Here is a 19,773-nt window from a genome sequence, read left to right on the forward strand (position 1 = left end):
AAATCATATTAATTTAAGTAAAAATATGCAACCTAATTTCTAATGAACTGCAGTAAAATATGAATAAAATAAAACGTCATGTGTGTGCATGGGGGCGCTTAAATCAATCTGCTTAATCAAATACATTTTTGTATAATTATAGTAGTATAATCTCATATTATGAAGGGCCTTTTAAGTTTTCATGACGAGACATTTAGAAAACAACTTTGTTTATTAAACAAATGACAAACATTTGAGATAGTGTTTCTATGAAATCGAAAACAAGGCTATTTTCGCAAGCACAAACATATGCGTAACTCAACACGGAATTGATAGTTTGCTTATCATCAATTTAAAAAAAAAAAAAAAAAAAAAAAAAAAAGCTTAATTTGTATTTCGGAAAAATGAAGTTAAATATTCTTTTTGATTCTCTAGGTTACATTTAGTTACTTAACTAAGAATATTCAGTTGAGAAAGGGGATATTATTGGTAAATACTTATGATAACAAGTTTATTTACCATATTTAAATTACAGACTAACAATCAAACTGTTGAAAAATTTTAAATAATAAGTTCCATGAACATTTATATAAATATTAAATAAGCTATAGGAAAAATTGTATATTACTGAATTTTCATTTTTGTTTAAAAAATATATCACAAGCAAAGAGTTTAAAAATTACTTAGTTTAAAAATATTTCATCAGTAACCTAAATTTTGTAGTATTTTTTAACTTGTCTATTTGTAGACTAACTAAGCAAAACAAAACTTGGCAAAAAAGTGAGTGAAGTGAGCTGTAGTGAAAGAAGTTGGCAAAGTCACAAGAATGTTGGAAAAAAAATTTAACACAGATATGTCTAAAGATTTTAAGCACATTAAACAGAGTAAAAAGTGAATCTTCTAATATTGTTATAAATTTTAAATTGTATAAAAAAGCAGTAATAAAAAATGTTCTTACGTTCTACCTTCAACTGTATACTATATTTAACAATTAAGTAAAGTGTAATCTTCAACAGTTAACAAAATTAAATTAGGGTAATGGGGAGGGGAATTAACAATTTAAAAATTAGTTATTTCCCATTATGTTCATAAACTATGCCTATTACTTTGTTTAACCTGAAAAATTACAAAACATAAAATTAATTTTACTAAGAATTAATCAAAAAGGATAATACTTTTCTTGTTATATAATTGTTCTTATGCATTATATTATCCATAACTTTAGATTAATTTCGAATTATTACAGGACAATTAAAGACCATGTGTTAAAAAATTTTTATTAGGATTTTTTTTTATTTAGTTAAACATGGAATTTATCTAGCAGGCAAAGATACACAAACAAAGAAAAAAATCATAGGGTCTTACAGATGCATGTGCATCAAAAACTTCAATTTATAAGCTGTAAAAAAATTTTAATATCATAAATACTATAGAAGTCTCAGTCATCCTGGAATCCTTTCTATGTAAACAAAATCTACCAATAATTAACAATTTTCTTAAAATAAAAAAAAGCACAGTTAAAATTTTAAACTAAAGTATTTTCCCCATCTAGTATGGAGAAAACATTTATACTAAAAAAGACAGGGGAAGGGGACAGCAGGAGATAATCTCTCCAATAATGAAAAGTTTATTTTTCATAACATTCTGCAAAATAATTTCTATGGTGATAGAAGCAATTTAACACTTAACTTGCATTACATAATGTACAAAAATTATAAGATGTGGAGCTAAACAATTTAAATGTTCATCCTTGCTCGTTATAAATTTTTATTAACAAGGCTAAGAAAAAAAAAATTGCCAAATTAATATTTCAGAAAAAATAGAAGAAAAATTTAAATGACTGATCAAGGCTTAAGATCATCTAACCAATTACAAAAATTGGTATAAAAAATTCAATTTTTCAAATAAGATCAAATAAGATAAATTAGCAAATGTTAATAATCCAGATATAATGCATCTTTATAACATATATTACTATTTATATATACGCAATGAGTATATTTATTATATTACATGTAAGTAGTTTTATAAAAGAAAGGAAGAAGATTTATGGCATCAGCTGAGGCTTTAATATTAAATTTTAGACATTGTAAACTAATCAGTTTGATTCACTGTAAAGATGGATTTCAGTAAAACATGACACGAACCAAGATATGAATAAGGTTTTCGATAATTATACGATGTTTTATACCTCTCTGAGCGAGTGCATTCATATCAGATTTAATATTTAAAATTAGTATGTTGCACTTTGATTTATACGTAGTGAGTTGTATTTATCTACGAAGAACACAACTGATGAAATGGTGCAAGGTAACAGTTCTCTTCAAGAATATATGTTGGGATTTTCTTTTTAAATATTCTGCTCAAAATTAATAACTTAGCATTAACAATAATAATGTAAAAAACTGTTTATAATAAGCCAGTATTGAGGTTATAATTATAACAAAAAGAGTAAGGAAAGATAATGAAAAAGGAAGCAAAATATAAACTAACTATGTTGTTCATTTGTAGTATTTTATTCCATTTTAATGTCTAACAATACTAACTGTTATAAGAACTTTGCTATATAAATAAAATATTTTGTTTATGTAATTCTAGCAATCAATTTTAAAGCAAAAATATATATAGTTCCTTACCACTATAATACAATAAAACATACTACTAAATACTTAACTAAATAATATTTGAATATAATGTAAAATTTTATAATTTGAATTATAAGATGCTAAAAACTAGCTTCATTTTTTTTATTATCTTAATTCAATTCATTATATGCAAATCAGACTAGTCACAACTTATTAATGAGCGTGGAGTGGGGGAGAAATATCTCTAAAAACACATTTCAATAAAATGTTTACAAGTGCATTAACATTATCAAGTGTTATTATTGTAACCGACCTTTTAAAAGCTAAAAGTGACATGTTCATAGTGGTCAATCATAAACAGGTGTTAGGGTCTTGCAGATTAAAAATGAAAATAATGTGTGTAGGAAAATAATGTGTTTAAAAGCATTAACTTAAATAATACAATGATTACAACACTTTTAATCTTAAAATTCTTTATGTGCAATCAATATTTACAATTTTTACAAATACACATGCAAAGCATAAACAAAAAGCACCAATGCAAACAAAACAACACAAACAAAGCATATCCCACCACATTAAAGCATAAAAGAATCAAGCACTTGGAACACAAACACCAACATGCAAAGGCACTACATAAGAAAGAAAAACAAACAATGAGTGCATAAAAAATAGTAAGTATTTCATACAAAAAATATAATATTTTTGACATTTAAGATATCAGTATTTACAATAAGATAAACAATCAACATGATTAATTTTAATATGAACACTTATTTAAAAAAAAAATCCAAAATATTTTTTACTAACCAAAACAATAAACTAAAAACTTAAGGTTGTACATTCGACTTTTATATTCATAAATTGAGCTAAGAAAAAACTAATATATCGAATGCAGTGTATAAGAATGATTAGAATAACATTTCTTAATTTTACATTGTTCAACATATTTTTAGAGGAATTTTTATGAATTTCAAAAAGAGTAGATGGAGAAATGCTTAGTTTATTTAAATTGAGAACAGCTTAGACTTGTATTAAGGAAAAACAAAAGATTCTGACAAAATTTTGCTGAATATTAAATATATATAAGAGACGGGAATAAAAAAAATAATAAAACCATATCGATTTGTAAAATAAAGGAAATGTCTGTAAAATTTTGACATTTCGAAGCAGAAGCATTTCAATATAAAAATATATGTTCCTAAACAGAGTTGGAAAGGTGTCGGAATATTATTAAAAATGAATAATCTGATAATAAATTAGAAACCAACCTTCATTTTGACAATATGTCAAAAATGCATAATTTTATCAAATGTGCAAAATATTTCCTTCCCAATTCATGGAGGAAAAAGAAAACTGACTTTCTTTTAAAAACATGAATTATTCACAGACTCTCCAATTTATTTTATGAATTAGTAGAAGATGAAATGAAGCTGCAGACAACAGGCATACTTCAATAATAATATGAATGAAATCTTTCGGTAAATTGATGGTATCAAAAATTCTAGAGAATGAATACAGCAAAAGAGGTGTCAAGAATAAAGAAAGAGCTATTCTGTAAATATCAAAAATATGCAGCCAATAAACAAATTCAATATCTACAAAATCCAAAGCTTAAATAAATTTTTTAAATTATTGTGTCATATATATCAGAGAAACAATAGCGAGCAAGAGAAATGTAAATTCTTCAAGCAATAATAGATTACGTATCTGCATATCATCATTTAGACAGAAAGATCTTGTTAAGTACATGATGAAAATCGAATTTTTGTAAACAGATTTTGAAATGTAAACAAAATATTACAAAACAAGTATTACAAAACAGTTCAATTGTTTAAAAAAAAATCTCCCTTAAAAATAAAAATCCTTATACATGATTTGAAAGGTAACGTTCATTTTCGAAAGCATAAAGCAATTCAAATTTACTTAAACGAATTAATTTGCATATAATCAAAGATATTTTCCAAGATATATAATTGCAAACAAACAAACAAAATTCTATGCAGAGGTAAGTTGAAAAACATGCTAAGGTACAACTATGCGATGATAAGTAAATGAATCAATTACCATAAAATCCATGCAAATAATGTTTTAGATAATATACTTAAAAGAAAATTTAGTTTGGAAAGTTAATGTGTGGAACATCGAGGTAACATAACACATATATGAATAATATTTTGATCTACAAGATTAGTTACCATATAAAATTAATTTTCTAAATATCTTCATGAATGAAACATCTTCTAACTAGCAACTACTTTCATTATGTTAATAAAAATTCAAAATACACATAGGTACAAATAACTTTAGTAAACATGCCATGCATAAGGGGCAGTATGACCACCAAATTCAGAAATTTTATTATTATTTATTCCAATTAAATGCAAGGACAGATAAAGTGCTAACAAAGGATTTACAATTACTATACATATCTAAAGTTTATTTACTAAACATGCTATGCTATGGAAACTAACTGTTAAATGAGCATACACACTGGTATAACATTAAACTAAAACATGAATCTATAGCATAAACAAACTAAAGCATATTTTATATTACGTGACGAATACTAGTGAAGAACATAAGAAATAATTTCTAAATTTTCAAGATTATCACACAAATAAAAAATTAAGGGATTAGTTTCTGTTATTCAGGGATCGTTTTTGAAATAAAAATGTAGCAGTGAATTTCATACTTTAAAATTTTTACATTATATTAATAAAATTAAATGTTATATGAAGTGTGAATTTTGTGTGCAGTTGTGCGTTGGTACTCACTTGTCCCATTCGCATTTCTCGATAGAAGCCGTCCCGTCGACAGAGGAGTGTTTGACCCGGAATGTCCCCCACTGGTAACTGTCAACAAAGCGTCAGATGATGAATTGGAAGCTGTGCAAGAATCTAGGAGCTCCCGCACTGGCCGATCCATCTAAGTACCATCGAGAAAAAGTCGAAATAATGCCGATGGCATCAAAACAAAAAAATCCACACCATGAAGTGTTCACAAAGCGGACGACATACACAATCAACACAAGCCAATGTTTTGCGTTGATTAACCGTCGGGCAGAAGTTTTTCCACTAACCCTACTTCGTATAATGAGACACAGTACTCGTCATTTTGTCGTCTACTCATTTGACAGATGTGTGTCGAAGGAGTCGCAAGCCATCCATCGTAACTCTCGGCCGAGCACATTGTCCGTCTGACATCTGTGTAGAAGAAAGGGGGATAGCACACTATGTGGAAATCAGCTGACGAGTGACGAAGCGGATTCTAGGTCGATCTTCAAGACGTCATTAAAGTTTGTTATTTGAACCAGAGCATACGACGAGCGGACAGTTCTAGGATGGGGCAGCATCGCAGACGAGCCGCCGACAGATGAGTGCACACAGAGAGGGAACGGAGCCGAGGTGGTTGTATACTCGGATCGAAGAGCTTCGCAATCCCAGCTGTTCTTCCTAGCTGCAACCTCGTGCGTCTGATGCGCTTGTTCCCGTTCTGCTCTCTAGCCTCGTTGCATAGGGGGCGCTGCGGTCGCAGCCTCGCTAACGAGATGCTTTCATTTGCATCTTTTTAACATTGCAAATAGGATGAAAATTAAAATTTACGCCGCCTAAGCCAATCACGTAAATTAATCTTTGGCTTCTTGTTAATGAGGGTGGCGGCGGTGCTGAGCGGTGGTAAGATGTAAATCCTCATTCAGAAAGACAACAGTCGACGAGAGATGATCTTGCCTTTTCGGTCGCTTTGTTTTGATGCTTTTCCAAGAGATGTTTCTGTGTTCCGATGACACCATTTAAAATTGGATTGGGATCGAATCGCGCTTCCCCTCTGAATGGGACAAGCGATACATAAAACACAAGGATGGGGGTGTGTTTATGGAATTAACATGTGCTACATTGTTTTCTTTTTAGTTCTAGCAGTTATAAAATTTAATTTAGCAGATCTTTTATAAAGTTGAAAAGAATGAATTAATGAAAAAAGAACTTTTTATTTCAAATAAAAAGTCCTTGCCATTTTTTAAGTGTTTACTTTGATAATAAATATGGATACTCATTTTTTTATTTATTTGCAGCTAAAAGGAAAATTTTTGCCCTACAGATTTATTTTATTGCTAGATTTAAATCAACAAAATAAAAGTTCAAAGTTTTTCTCCGCAGCGTGAAAAATATACTATTCACATTTAAGGAATGAGTAGAAAATATATAACTGTAGGCAAAATCTCATTTAAAGAAATGTATCGTTCTTCTTCATATGTATCTATTTCTTAAGTCTCAATGAAATACAATCCCCCACCCCCCACACTTTTGTGATTTACAAGAACTCTGTGGTAATTTATGATGGGCAATAAACTTCATTCATTAATTTTTTAAAGTACTAAAGAAAATCTAATAACTTACATCCTTTTTAAAAGTGATGTAGATTTACACCTATTAAATCAACAATTCCGGAATGGGTAGAATCACTTTTAAATAAAAATATTTAAACAACCTCGAAAAGTGTTCATTAATAGCTTTAAAAAACAATTTTAACATTTCAAAAAAATTAAAAGGTATCAAAAGTTAAAATTTCAATAAAAAAATTCCAAGATAGAATTGCAGTATAATTATTCGGACATTCTTTAAATTTTCTAAATATGAGCAATTATTTAAGGAATTTTTCATGCATACAGAAGGATCAGTTATAATTTCTAAAATTTAAAAAATTAAAATATCTTATAATTATTTTTATGCGTTATTTTAAACAGATATTTACAATTTATATCAATATGTTTGATATGGTGAATAATTTTTAAAAAAATATAGATAAAAATTTAAGAAAAATACTCTTTTTTTTTAATTTTCTTTTTATCAACCAGCTAAAATATTTATTTTCATGAATAAATATTTATTAAAAACTATATTGAAATTTTTTATCATAAACTGTCATCATTAAATTTCATTTAAAAAAGAGGTGCATTGGAACTGGTACCCATTTTATTTCGGAATTGGTAAACATATTTGTCAGTTTTAAATAAAAATTACCTTGAGCAGTAATGGAGATTTTTCTCTCATACGATTCAATTATTTAATAATAGTCATAAAAGATATTTTAATAATAATAATAATAAATGCGTTTTGAAAGAGTATTTCAGAAAGTGTTATTAAAAATCTAGAAAATTTTAGCTTTTTCTTATTGTTTGGCCTTTTTTGTGATTATTGGTGAGATTTTGCAGTCAGTGGAAAGTCTCTATTACTGAAAGTAGTAAAATAAATGTACTTCAACTGTTTACACAGTACTAATTTTTTTAGATGCAGCTTTCTTATAAATAAAATATTGCACTCAAGAATTCTGTTCAATAGCAGATGGAATATTACTCGGATAAAATTCTTTCAAACTCACAATAGTTTTCTCATGAAAGTGTATTGATTTTTCGTTTAGGGTAATATGAATAATTGTTTGCTATCAATGATGGTCTCCGTTCACTTAATGACCCATGTTACAACAACAAACAGCAAAATTGCTAGAACGTTATATGCTATACCAAGATTTATATAGTACTAATTTTTTTTTAGATGCAGCTTTCTTTTAAATAAAATCTTGCATTCAAGAATTCTGATCAATAGCAGATGGAATATTACTCAGCTGGATAAAAATGTTTCAAACTCACAATAGTTCTCTCATGAAAGTGTGTTGATTTTCCGTTTAGGGTAATATGAATAATTATTTGCTATCAACTGATCGTCTCCGTTCATTTAATGGCCATGTTATAACAACAAACATCAAAACTGTTACAACGTTATATATTGTACCAAGAATATATCTGAAATTTCACACGAACCTAATTCATAACCGAAGCAAAAATAAAACTCTTTTAAGTGTAATAAAGGTGCATGAAAAATGAAGTAATTTGTTAACTTTCATTGTATAACATTCTTTTCCCTTCTTTGGTGGTTTTTGAGGATTCGAGGCACTCCCATGGACAATGCAATTTGTTTTCGTGACCTGCGATGGAACTGACTCTTAGCCTTTGTTAGCGCCAGAACAGGTCGTCGTTTTCACAAGAGAAGATTTTCACGAAAAGCAAAACTCGTTTAGATGACCTAATTGTAGAGCAAATTTGTGTAGGGACTTGATAATAGTATTCTTGATGAAATGAACGGGAGGAAAGAGATGTGGACTTAATGAAACTTCCTCAAAACGCAATTATCTGTTAAGAAAAGAATTTTGGTAGTGAATGCGAATAGGAGTGAAATTTTAAAGCCGTTATATGAGATATTTATTGAAAAAGTGTTTGCTTGAAAATTTCAGATCTGTATGAAAAATTAAACTTTCAAAAGAATCTATAGATTTGCGTAATGAAATATTATATTGCTGTGCATATAACTATTAAGATGTCAGAAAAAGAAGTTTGTCTTAATTTAAAATCAGCTAATTTAAAAAATTAGCATCCTAGATCAATTTAGTAAAAGTTTTTGAAACAGTGTTGATGAAACTCGGGGAAAAAGACCATATTATCAATCTGAAATTTAGCACAACAAATCTAATAAGTTTTTTCTAATCTGAAAAGTACCGGAAAATGGGTTATTTGTTTTAAATTCATTATTTTAATTCAATCGTAAAGAATAAAACTTACCTAATGTTATTCTAAAACTAGATATTCAACTATTAAAATTTTATTTACATTTAGATTCTGTATCATTTTGCAAACACTTATGTTATTTGAAGATAAGCATTTAAAAATTGTATGGAATCAATATGTGTATTACTATTCTACATACTGATCCAAACTGAAAAGAATCAGTTCATATTTATTATTAACTGACCAACGATCTGTTCCACAAATTTTAAATATTTCAAGATTCCTGTTTGAACAAATATTATCTCTGATATCTTTTACTTCCGAAACTGATGCATTGTTGTCTTAAGTAACGAGCTAGTTAGAAAATGAAATGACGGTGAAATGTTCTTTTTAAAAGTTTCTGAGAGCATTTGTCATCAAGATATATTCACAAAACACTAAAGACCACTTTAAAAAAGGACAATTTTAATTATTTTGAATTCTGAACATAGCAGTTTTCTCATTGATGGTGCAAATATTACCAGAAAAAAGTTTACAATCATTCTCCAAATTATTCTGCATACTTAAGTCTGTACAATTCGATCTAATTTCCATCAAACTCTTTTACAAAAGATTTTGAATTATAAACAAAGAAATCTTATTTATGTGGTGCAATTGAATTAAACTAGAAGAGTAAGAGATACATTTGTTAAATTAAAATGAATAACAAAACACACTTACTTGCTTGGATAGGAGAAGATGGGAAAACATCACTTTTCTGCCAGTTGTAGTCTTAAATAGGATTTCAACAATTTCAAAAATTAAAGGAGCAATCAAATTTGAAATAAATTAAGTTTTCTTTATGGCATGCGCAAAGCAACAAATTTTTCGTCTTTTAATGAGCAAACTGCTACCATACAAAATAAATATGCCCATTTCAGACTGGTTGAACCTTTAATAATATAACAAATTCGATTTTTTTTTCTGAAAATTGTACCTTTTAAATATTTAAAAAGATTTTACTTATACCGGAAATGAAAATACAATTTGATTATTCATTTAAAAATCAACCGTTCGTGTGAACTCGATTCATACGTCAAACACAGCGATAATTAAATAATCAGGATTATAAATACAAAGTAGTTAACTCAAGAAAGGATTCTAACCTAACAGGAGTCAAAGATCGCCATCTCGACACTCTCACTTTCTTGTAGTTCGACGAAAGTTGAACTTCGTCGATGAACTTTGAGTATTTTTTCCGATAGGGGAAAAATGTAAAGGGTTGGAAGCAGGAAACGGTTGGGGCGCACGAGCTCTGGCAGGTGGGGGAGCAGTGCTCTCGGAGGTCAAAAACCCCCCAATCTTTAAGAGAACCCAATCCAGCTCCTTAAAGTGAAAGAAGACAATATGCCAAATAATGTGGGTAAGATTTCAACTTTAGTGAACGATCGGAGAAAGTAGGAGTGGGGTATTAGGAGGAACTCCTGAAAATGTCTTTGACCTCCACCCCTCAGGCACTGAAGAATTCACTTTCACTCCTGAGATATCTTACCATTCACCCCATTTTTTATTTATTCAGTTGTATCACGTTGTATAAATGCAGTTGATGCGAAATATTTTAAGTTTGTTAAAATAGTGTTACGATGTTGAAAACACGCAGAAATTTAACACTAAAAGTGATTGTTAGAGGTGATGCAGATATTTTTCGGAGTGATTTAATATTAATGCATTGTATTTTTGATATTTTTTACAAAGGTAAGAATTAAAACTTTTAGTGTTGGTATAGGGAAAAAAAACATTGACTCCATATAGAGAAAGACCAGAAAGAAATCTAAAATATAATTTTAAATGGGAATAGAAATTGTTGTCAATCGAAAATTCGAGCATGACATGGGTGAAAGAAATTAATGCAAGAATAAATATCAAAGCAGTATTTTTAAGACTGAAAAAAAAAGTTGAGCGGCTCCTTCTTAACTTTCAAATTTTTTTTATTGCATTAAACAATTATAGAACTAACATCCGTTTTCCCATTCTTGCTTATAAAATAGTACAAGAAATATCAAAAGTTTAGTTTTCCTTTTAAATTTATATAATAATGAAAATCCAGTATTTTTTAAATATATAAATAATTCTAATTCACAGTAAGGTAAATATGAGTTATCATCCGTAAAAGTTCTAGGAAAATCATTCATTTTACATTTTAGCACAAATATTTCAGTCTGAATACAGATGAATGCCAACAGTCTTTTCTTGTTTTACATATTTCGCTAAGATCAGATATTTATTATAAGATTTTCAGATCTTTAAAATAAAAATTTGTTTCTTTTAAAATAAGTTTTATTTATCTATTTTGTGTTTTTCCCTGACAGGTCAAAAGTCGGCTATCAAAAAAATAATCTAGTCAACATTATCCAAAAAATACTTATTCTTTAATAATATTTTTCTATCGATCGTAATAAATTGTATTTTGAAAGCACAAACTAAAAGCTCTTGTGGTTTTACAGAATTTAGAGCACTGTATTCTTTTTAGAGAAGTTTTTCCAAACATTTTTTTTTTTTTTTTTTTTTTTTTCATTTACGTATAGTCAGTTAGGATAATTGGAAAAGAATTTTGTAGAAGTTGTCATTTTCTTTGATTTAAAATATTTTTATGAGAAGGAAAATAAGTCTTTAATTTATTTAAACGTATATTCATACTCTGGAGGGCTCATTAAATGCCCTTTCCCAAATCAATTTACGAATCAAACAGTCTTAGTTACAGCAACGTTCATAATTAGTCCGGTATGTTCCCAATTATTGTAGAAAATGTGTGGTAATTGGGATCACTTATTTTGGTTTTTGATCACAGTAACGAGCTGATTTGAAGATAATATATTTATAATGAAAAGAAACTATTGCTTATTTCTTCAGAATTCATTTTTCTGCCTGTTTCCAAGCAAGCCCAAAGTACCTTTTTTCACTGTTTTTCAATAAAAGCGTCTTCTGTTTCATGAAATATCGCATCTAAACTGCCATTTCTATTCAATACCATCAGTTTAGAATATTTTATAATCATTCTGTCTCCAGTTTTGCGGGGAAAAGTAAAGAAATAAACCTTTAAAAAAAACAGAAATAGCTGAACATTATGAGATAAGATTTTGAAAATTACTTTAAAATGAACAAGGACCAGTAATTCAATTAGGTTGTACAGAATAGAGTTTCCATTTCAAGTAGAACGTTCATTCTCCAATTCAACTATTTTCTAATATTTACGCATCCAGAAAAAAAATTTTTAGCTATAGGATCTGTTAGTTTAATTTTTACCTAAATCTAGGCAATCATGAGCTATCATTAACCGTTAAAACAGATTTTGATTCAGTCAAATTGGTGTTCTTCAAACCTAACGCATTCAGCTGACCACTCCATGAAATTATTATATAACTCCATGAAATTATTATATGAACGAATAAAGATCATTCATTCTGATATCTATATACTGATATTCTGATATTCATTCTGATATCAAAATATACTTATTTGTTGAAAAGTCAGCCATTGACGATTCGAGATGTTACACTCTTCATCTCCACAACCTTCGTTTCTTATTGAAAAAGTATCGAAATTATCATCTTCAGATTCCTCTTTCAGCAACAAGCCCCCCTCCCCTTTTTTTGGTAAGTTTTTCCATACTCGACTTTAATCAGTATCAAATCATTATTAATAACCAGTTTTCACACATGAAATGTATTATGTATGTTGATCACACGGTAAATTCTTTAAATATATGAGTTTCCAGTTTGGCATGAAATAGTAAAAATTATAGGCAGAACAGAGCATTTCTGTTTTCCAAGATAATATTTGCTATCACAAATTATTCAAAATGCATGAAAAATGAAGGCTTTCATTATATTGGAAGTCTGTTCCTAACTACCTCACGATAAAAACTGTGAGGTGTAATTGATAACACTATCCTGTTTCTCAAAAGAAAGTCCAAAAATGAAAATTAAATCTTACTCGCAACCTTTATATTCTACAGATTCAAGAAATGTTTAATTTAGCAATTTATGTTGCAAATAACTGATATAGAAAATGAATGACGACACTTGGAAAAAGTATTGGCTTCACATGGTTTTTTTTTTTTTTTTTTTTTTTTTTTTTTTAATATGGTTGAAATTAAAGTAAGCAAATGTTAGAAAATTTCACTGCAAAAAGGCGAGAAAGTGTTTATCGTCTTCTAGAGTGCCTCAAGGAAAGCACGTTTCCCGATTAGCTAATGCTCCACCGTTGCCTACTGTAATCACTGTTCCAAATTACTCCTTGTCACAAATCACTCTCATTGACATTGTACCTTCTTGGATTCATTTTTGTGAACTGTTTCTATTATTTTTAAGATTAAAAAATTCTTTTCTTAAAAATAATGGAAATATTTTGCATAGAGCAAATAGCTAATTATTTGCAACATAAATTGCTTTTTTGCACTCGTTTGTTCTTTTTGCATATACTGCGCCTTTTACTTTATAAACTATATTCATAAATACAGTGACTTCTGTTTCATGTCTATAGAAAATAGAGAAAAGTAAGTAATGAATAACGAAAAAAAAAATTATCAAATAAAAATAATACAAAAAAGGTTTTTAAAAATATTATCCATGTTTTCAAAATAAGTAATGTTATGCTTTAAACTGGTAAAGATTATGAAGTGCCAAAAGTTTTAATTTTGTTGATAATATTCACTTGTTGTTTCATTTAAAACATCTGTGAAAGTGTTTGTAATCTGTGAAAATAAAGCTATGTGAAATAAAATAAAAAAAATATAAAATAAACTGTATAGTGAAAATTACTGAGCTTGATTTAATTTCTTAAACATTCTGGCACGAAACATCTAAAATAAAATCTTAAATTCAGGTTTGCGATTCAAACATAATATCATGAATAATTTCTGAGATCTCATTCAAATATGAAGCAAATAAATGCATTTTTTTTCCTTCTCAGATCTTCAGTTTGGAAATATTATCCTGTTCTAATGATAGGCTTTAAAAGATAATAGAAACTCCCATTAATTATTACTCTTTATGCTTAAAGGATAATTGACTCTTTTTTTTTAGTTAAAAAAAGCTCCAAATTCTTGAGAATTATAAAATGATATGAATTATTTACAACCGACTATTAATAAGTATTATTACAATCCTAAAGCATGCATACATTTTAAATGAAATTATCAACAAGATTACCTTAGAATAAAAAAAATTGAAAAAACGATTTAAAAGAAGATTATTTTTATTTTTGCCTTTATTTATTTATTTTTGCTAGCAAGGCATTTAGTTTAAAAGAAATTATCAATGTTTGATTTTCCTACGTTTTAACATCAGTAAGAGAGCAAACAGTCAAACAAGCAGTATCATTTATTTTTAAAATATTATATATAAACACACACACATATATATATAATATTTATATAAGTAATGTAAGCCATAAAAACTATTTTCTTTTTATTATACTTGATAATTTATCATCATTTTTTTTATTATTCTAGATTAAAATAATCCTGCAAACGGCATTTAGATGAGTTCTAAAATATTGATTGTTTTAATAAAACTTCAAATTGAAAAAAAAATTGCGAACTGAAACATTAAATGCAACAATTTTATTTATAAATTTTTGTAGGGAGTACTTGTTGAGGAACATTTCTTCTTCTTCTTCTTCTTTTTTTTTTTTTTTTTTTTTCTTTTACATTCGGAAACATTAGCTTGAAGGCAGCAGTATCATCTGATCTAATCTAAAGCCTCGACATATTAGTAGAATACATCATTAAAGTTTCTTAAAGCTTTCCAAAAAGCAACTTGATTGCATCTGTTTTGAAATTTTTATTTAAGCAGAAAATGACGAGACATTTCCGGATAAGTTACAAGACATTTCATTCATTAGAAAAGTATGAAATGTTACTGGGACATTATTGTAATTATTAGGGAACTGTATTTATTAGAAGCAAAAGATGTAATATCAAATGTCTCCAATGTTCCTTAAAAGTTTTAAAAGCAGAGAATTGTTAAAAAGTAATTTAAATCACAATGTTTTAAAACTCCAAATGCCCATAAAGTAAATATGAAAAAGGAATCAATGTAAAAGCTTTTGCGACATATAGCAGACAATATTTGATACATCTATACATTATGACTTGATATATCACAGAAAAAATTATATTTTCAAATAATTTATTGCAGCTGAAACTACTGCAAAATCTATTGCTGCCTTATAATTTATAACAGTAGAATTTAAAGAAATTTCAGGAATTAGAGAATCTAAGCATGATTTTTCGAAATTATTATTTTTTTCCCGAAATAACTTTTTTGATAAAGAAATTTGGTTCTAGAGTTCAATGCTAATATAATTCATAAAAAAGAATGTAAATTCTTAAAATCAAAAAAATATATCCTCTATGTTTTTTAATTTTATATGTTTTTAAAAACCATTAAAAAATAAAACATAAAGATAATTAAAAAAAATTTTTATTTAAGTTTTAAACATTTCTTTTTAAAGAATTACCACCAGTAATGAATAAAATCGTCCATGTATATATACAGAACGTCCCCCCCCCGAAAAATAACTAGGTATTTTCAAAATTTATAGGCGTTGATATCAAAAAATGTGCATACTTCCATGTAGACAGATTTGAAAATTTAACATAATAAGCTAGCTTAAGATATAATAAGTATGTTTATCGTCTAAAGGCATCACTAGAGAAAACGGAAATATGCAAAAATGCTCACCTACAGCTTATACAAAACATGATTTAAAAAAATAAATAAAAATAATGGTAAGTGCAGCACTTTAATAATTCTTAAGGCTTAAGAACTTTATTAATGTACTTCATGAAGTTTCTTTTAAGAAACATTTAAAGCATTTTTACAATAGAAAAAAATTCTTATCCCACCCTATCTGTGACGAAATTTATAACTAACTCTCACTGAAGAAGTATTTAAATAAATACCCTGTTTCATTTAAAACACATTTATTGGGTTTTATTTAAGAGAGAAACTGCTCAATGAATTTATATCTGAAGGGAAAATGGTAAGGTTACAACCCTTAAAGCTCTTATTTTATACACTTCATTGGAAAAAAAAATTCTTAAATAAATATGAGTTTAGATGCGCGGATTTCTCAAAGCCAAGAAGTTATTTTTTCAAACACGAAGTGAGAAATAACCGCATTTCGCACATAATTGAAATGAATTAGAATTCTATATGGAAGAAATTTATTTTTGATCGTCATGTAACAGATTCTTTTATAAGGGTTATCAAAATAATAAATAAATTAAACAGCAGATCAATGAAAGTAAAGTTTCTTATTCTAAAATCCCGATTTAAATAATTTAAATTTTTTTCATTATATGCTTCTTATTTTTATTACTTTTAATAGCCAATTGAAAAGCAACTTTTAAATGCTAAACACAGAAAATATAAATTTTGTATGTAATCGGATAAATTATCATTACTATTTGGGTTACGATATAAACCGTGAAGTTCTTTGATTGGAATTTGATTAAATGCTTTTTGTTGTTGTTGTGATATTTTTTAATGGAAATCAAGCAACTCAAAGATCTTTCAATTTTTAATTCTTTTAAATTTAAAGTATTGTACTCATACTGAATCAAGCTTAACTGATGACAATGTATATAAATATTTTTAAAAAAGTTTGAAACAAATTTAACAATTTTTAATTTTTAGGATTTTTTAAAGATAGAACTTAATGTTACAAAGCATGCATCATCTAAATAATTTTCTTAAAAAAAGAATATTTTGCCTAAAATGCGTTTCAGCTTTCCAATGACTCATTCAGCCGCATGATGTACCTGCTAGTAACGCTCTTTTGCTAATTTTAGAAAGAAAAAAAAATAACAATAAAATATTGGCAATTATTTCTTGAAACACGTTTGAATTTGCGGAAATTTCACATTTATTTTTCGAAATTTCGGTATTACAAAGAAAATCATACGGTTTCTATATTTAAATTTTCATTTAATTGCTTATACGGTTTCTATATTTAAATTTTCATTTAATTGCTGCAGAAAATTTAATGAGAACGGAAACAATGATGACTATTTCTATAGAGGAAAAACAAATATTTCATTCAATACAGCATTTCGACAGACCCAATTATCAAATGCAAATAAAAAGTTTAAAAAGGGATTTTAAATTGTTTTTCACGCATTCCTTTTTATTTTTTTTTCTATATATTTTTAAAAGGATATTTTTTTAAGTTGTATTCAAAATATATAGCTAAAACGCAGCTAGTAGTTATTATTAGCTTTAGTATAGCTTAAAACGCAGTAAAAGTTTCTAAAAGTTCTTGCCGATTTTTTTTTTTTTTTTTTTAATTTCAACTCATGATTTTATTGCAAGAGTTGTATTTTTCATATATTTCCTGTTTGAGATATAATTCTTTCATCTTTTTCTGAACTTTACAAACTTTAGGTTTCAAGAATAAAGCTTTATTTTTACAGTCAACCAGAGAAAATAAAATTTTTATACACATTTGCTTGTTCAAGAAAAGGCTCAAAAATATAAATAAATCGTCAGTAGTAAGCCACTTCGAAACAAACTGAACATCGTTTTCAATAGGAGCTTGAAATTTTTCTCACGGAGTTTATTAATTTATGCTTCTTTAAAAAACATTTTTTTATATCTTCGAAATCAGAATCCTAATATAATATTTATGTAATAATGTCCGTTTTTTATTATTAAATGTAAGAGAAAGGAAAATTATTTTGAAGTAAATAATTTAAACTTATGTGTTAGATAATTTCAATTTTTGATCAATTATAAAAATGAATAAAGGAGAAAAAGCTTTCTTAATATAAATAAAAATCATTGTGGCTATGCATTTATATCTGTATGTTTGTTCCACATTTTCTTCTAAACAACTGAACCGAGTTCAACGAAATCTTGTACACTTATTATGTAAGATATAGGAAAGAATACTGTCAGTTTTTCAAAGCACAAAAATTAATTAAATATTCAACTGATTAGAAATTATAAAAAATTGTGTCTTTCTCATAATTTGAAACAATCTACCATTACTTTTTAAAATTACTTTTTCATTTTAATTTGTTTTTGAGAATGCTTTTGTTGGTCTTAAAGTAATGATTTAACAATGCTTCAATTTAAGCTCAAGTCAATCGCTCAAACGAGGACAAGCTTTTTTTTGTACTTCCACATTAAAAAACAAAAATTGCATAATTAATAGGGCAAATATTAATATCCTATGCAAAAAAATTAGCTACCGGTGAATTTTACTATTATTCTCATTTGAATTAAAACCAAGCAATAAAATATACTTAATATTTATTTTAATATATCTAATATTTTTATATTATTATATTTTATATAAAAGTAGTTTTTACGTTAAAAATATTTCACATCAAAGAAGTTTAATTCCAAGCAACACAGTAGAACAATAAAATTAACAATATTTTTTCTTTATAGGGTTTAATACTTCTATAATAAATTAAAGTTTGAAACTAAAATGGTTTTTCATGTTGAAATTCTTCATTCTGACTTTATTCTGCTAACTTTATTCCAAATAATATTAGAAATTTTAATTTAAAATAAAACTATGTCATGATTTATCATATATTTATTTTTGTTTATGAACGTACGTGTACTATGTGCGTGCATGGATATATGTGTTTTAGAAAGCCGTTAATTGATTATTATTCTTAATTAAATTATCTAAGCATATAAATTTTTTTATGCAATTTTCATGAAAATAGATTATTGAAAACATGTTTTTAGCGTGGAGATTAGATGAAAGGTGAAGAAACTCCCTAAAGAACTCTCATACTTTTAAAAGTTCTGATGTACTGATATAAAAAGATTAGTTTTGAAGATTCAAAAACAAGTCAAGAGATTATTATTTATTAAACCATTTTGTGTCAAAGACTATTTAAACAGGCAATAGTAGTCATTTTCTAATTTCAAAAATCTTGGGCATTTCAATGCAAATTGCTGATGAATTATAAGTAAAGTTTTGATGAAAGTACAAAATATTAGAAAGAAAAATGACTTACATTGTGCTTATACTTTCTGAATATAAAAATACTTGTTGGCACTGGAGAATTTTTCAGTGTTCAGCTCGCTGTATGTCTGGACAGTACTTTTAATTTCTACAAGCAAGTTTTGTAGATGAAGTTGGTAATTAATTCTTTATAAAGCAATATGTAGATAAACAACCACTTGAGATAAGTAAATTGATAATTTTTTTCCTATCTTACATATATAACGGAATTCAAATAAATTATTAAAACATTTTAGAATGATAAGTTCAGCTCCTCTCCTACTTAGCAAAGTAATTATAATATGATGTAAAAGATTACTAATTTACCTCCAATAACTTTTGTAAGCAAGACTTAGTATTAAAAAAGCATTCCATTTCCTTTGACCATTTATTGCTTGTAAGTATTTACTGAAACAATTTTTTGGTATGTTTTAATAACACTGAAGCAAATGAGCTTGAAGAGAAAAATTCATTTAGTTTAAAAACCTAATTTATAATCTTAGAATTTATCCCAAAAATTCAAAGATTTCCATTTCTCAGAAACTATTATTTGTGAAAAAATCCAAAAGAAAGCATTTTAAAATCTTTCTCAGACATAAAGCAGAACAAAAGCTTTTTTCATAAAATTAAGTAGGTTGA

The 19,773-nt window shown here is 27.2% G+C and overlaps 1 protein-coding gene across 6 annotated transcripts in view; it reads right to left on the reverse strand.

Annotated features, from left to right (window-relative positions):
- LOC129960309 (NGFI-A-binding protein 1-like) overlaps window positions 1-19,773 on the reverse strand; it is a 281,783-nt gene that overhangs the window by 131,969 nt on the left and 130,041 nt on the right. For 2 of the 6 annotated variants that reach the window (XM_056073651.1, XM_056073648.1), the window contains exon 1: window positions 5,342-6,050. The exons of 2 other annotated variants lie outside the window; for them this stretch is intronic. In XM_056073651.1, the coding sequence (XP_055929626.1) occupies window positions 5,342-5,492 (151 nt within the window). In that variant the 5' untranslated portion in view covers window positions 5,493-6,050. Of the gene's footprint in view, window positions 1-5,341; window positions 6,052-19,773 lie in introns of those variants that run through there. 2 more of the 6 variants (XM_056073647.1, XM_056073652.1) reach the window with 2 other exon arrangements.

The sequence above is a fragment of the Argiope bruennichi genome, chromosome X2, assembly GCF_947563725.1.
Source record: "Argiope bruennichi chromosome X2, qqArgBrue1.1, whole genome shotgun sequence".
Classification (NCBI taxonomy): Eukaryota; Metazoa; Arthropoda; class Arachnida; order Araneae; family Araneidae; genus Argiope; species Argiope bruennichi.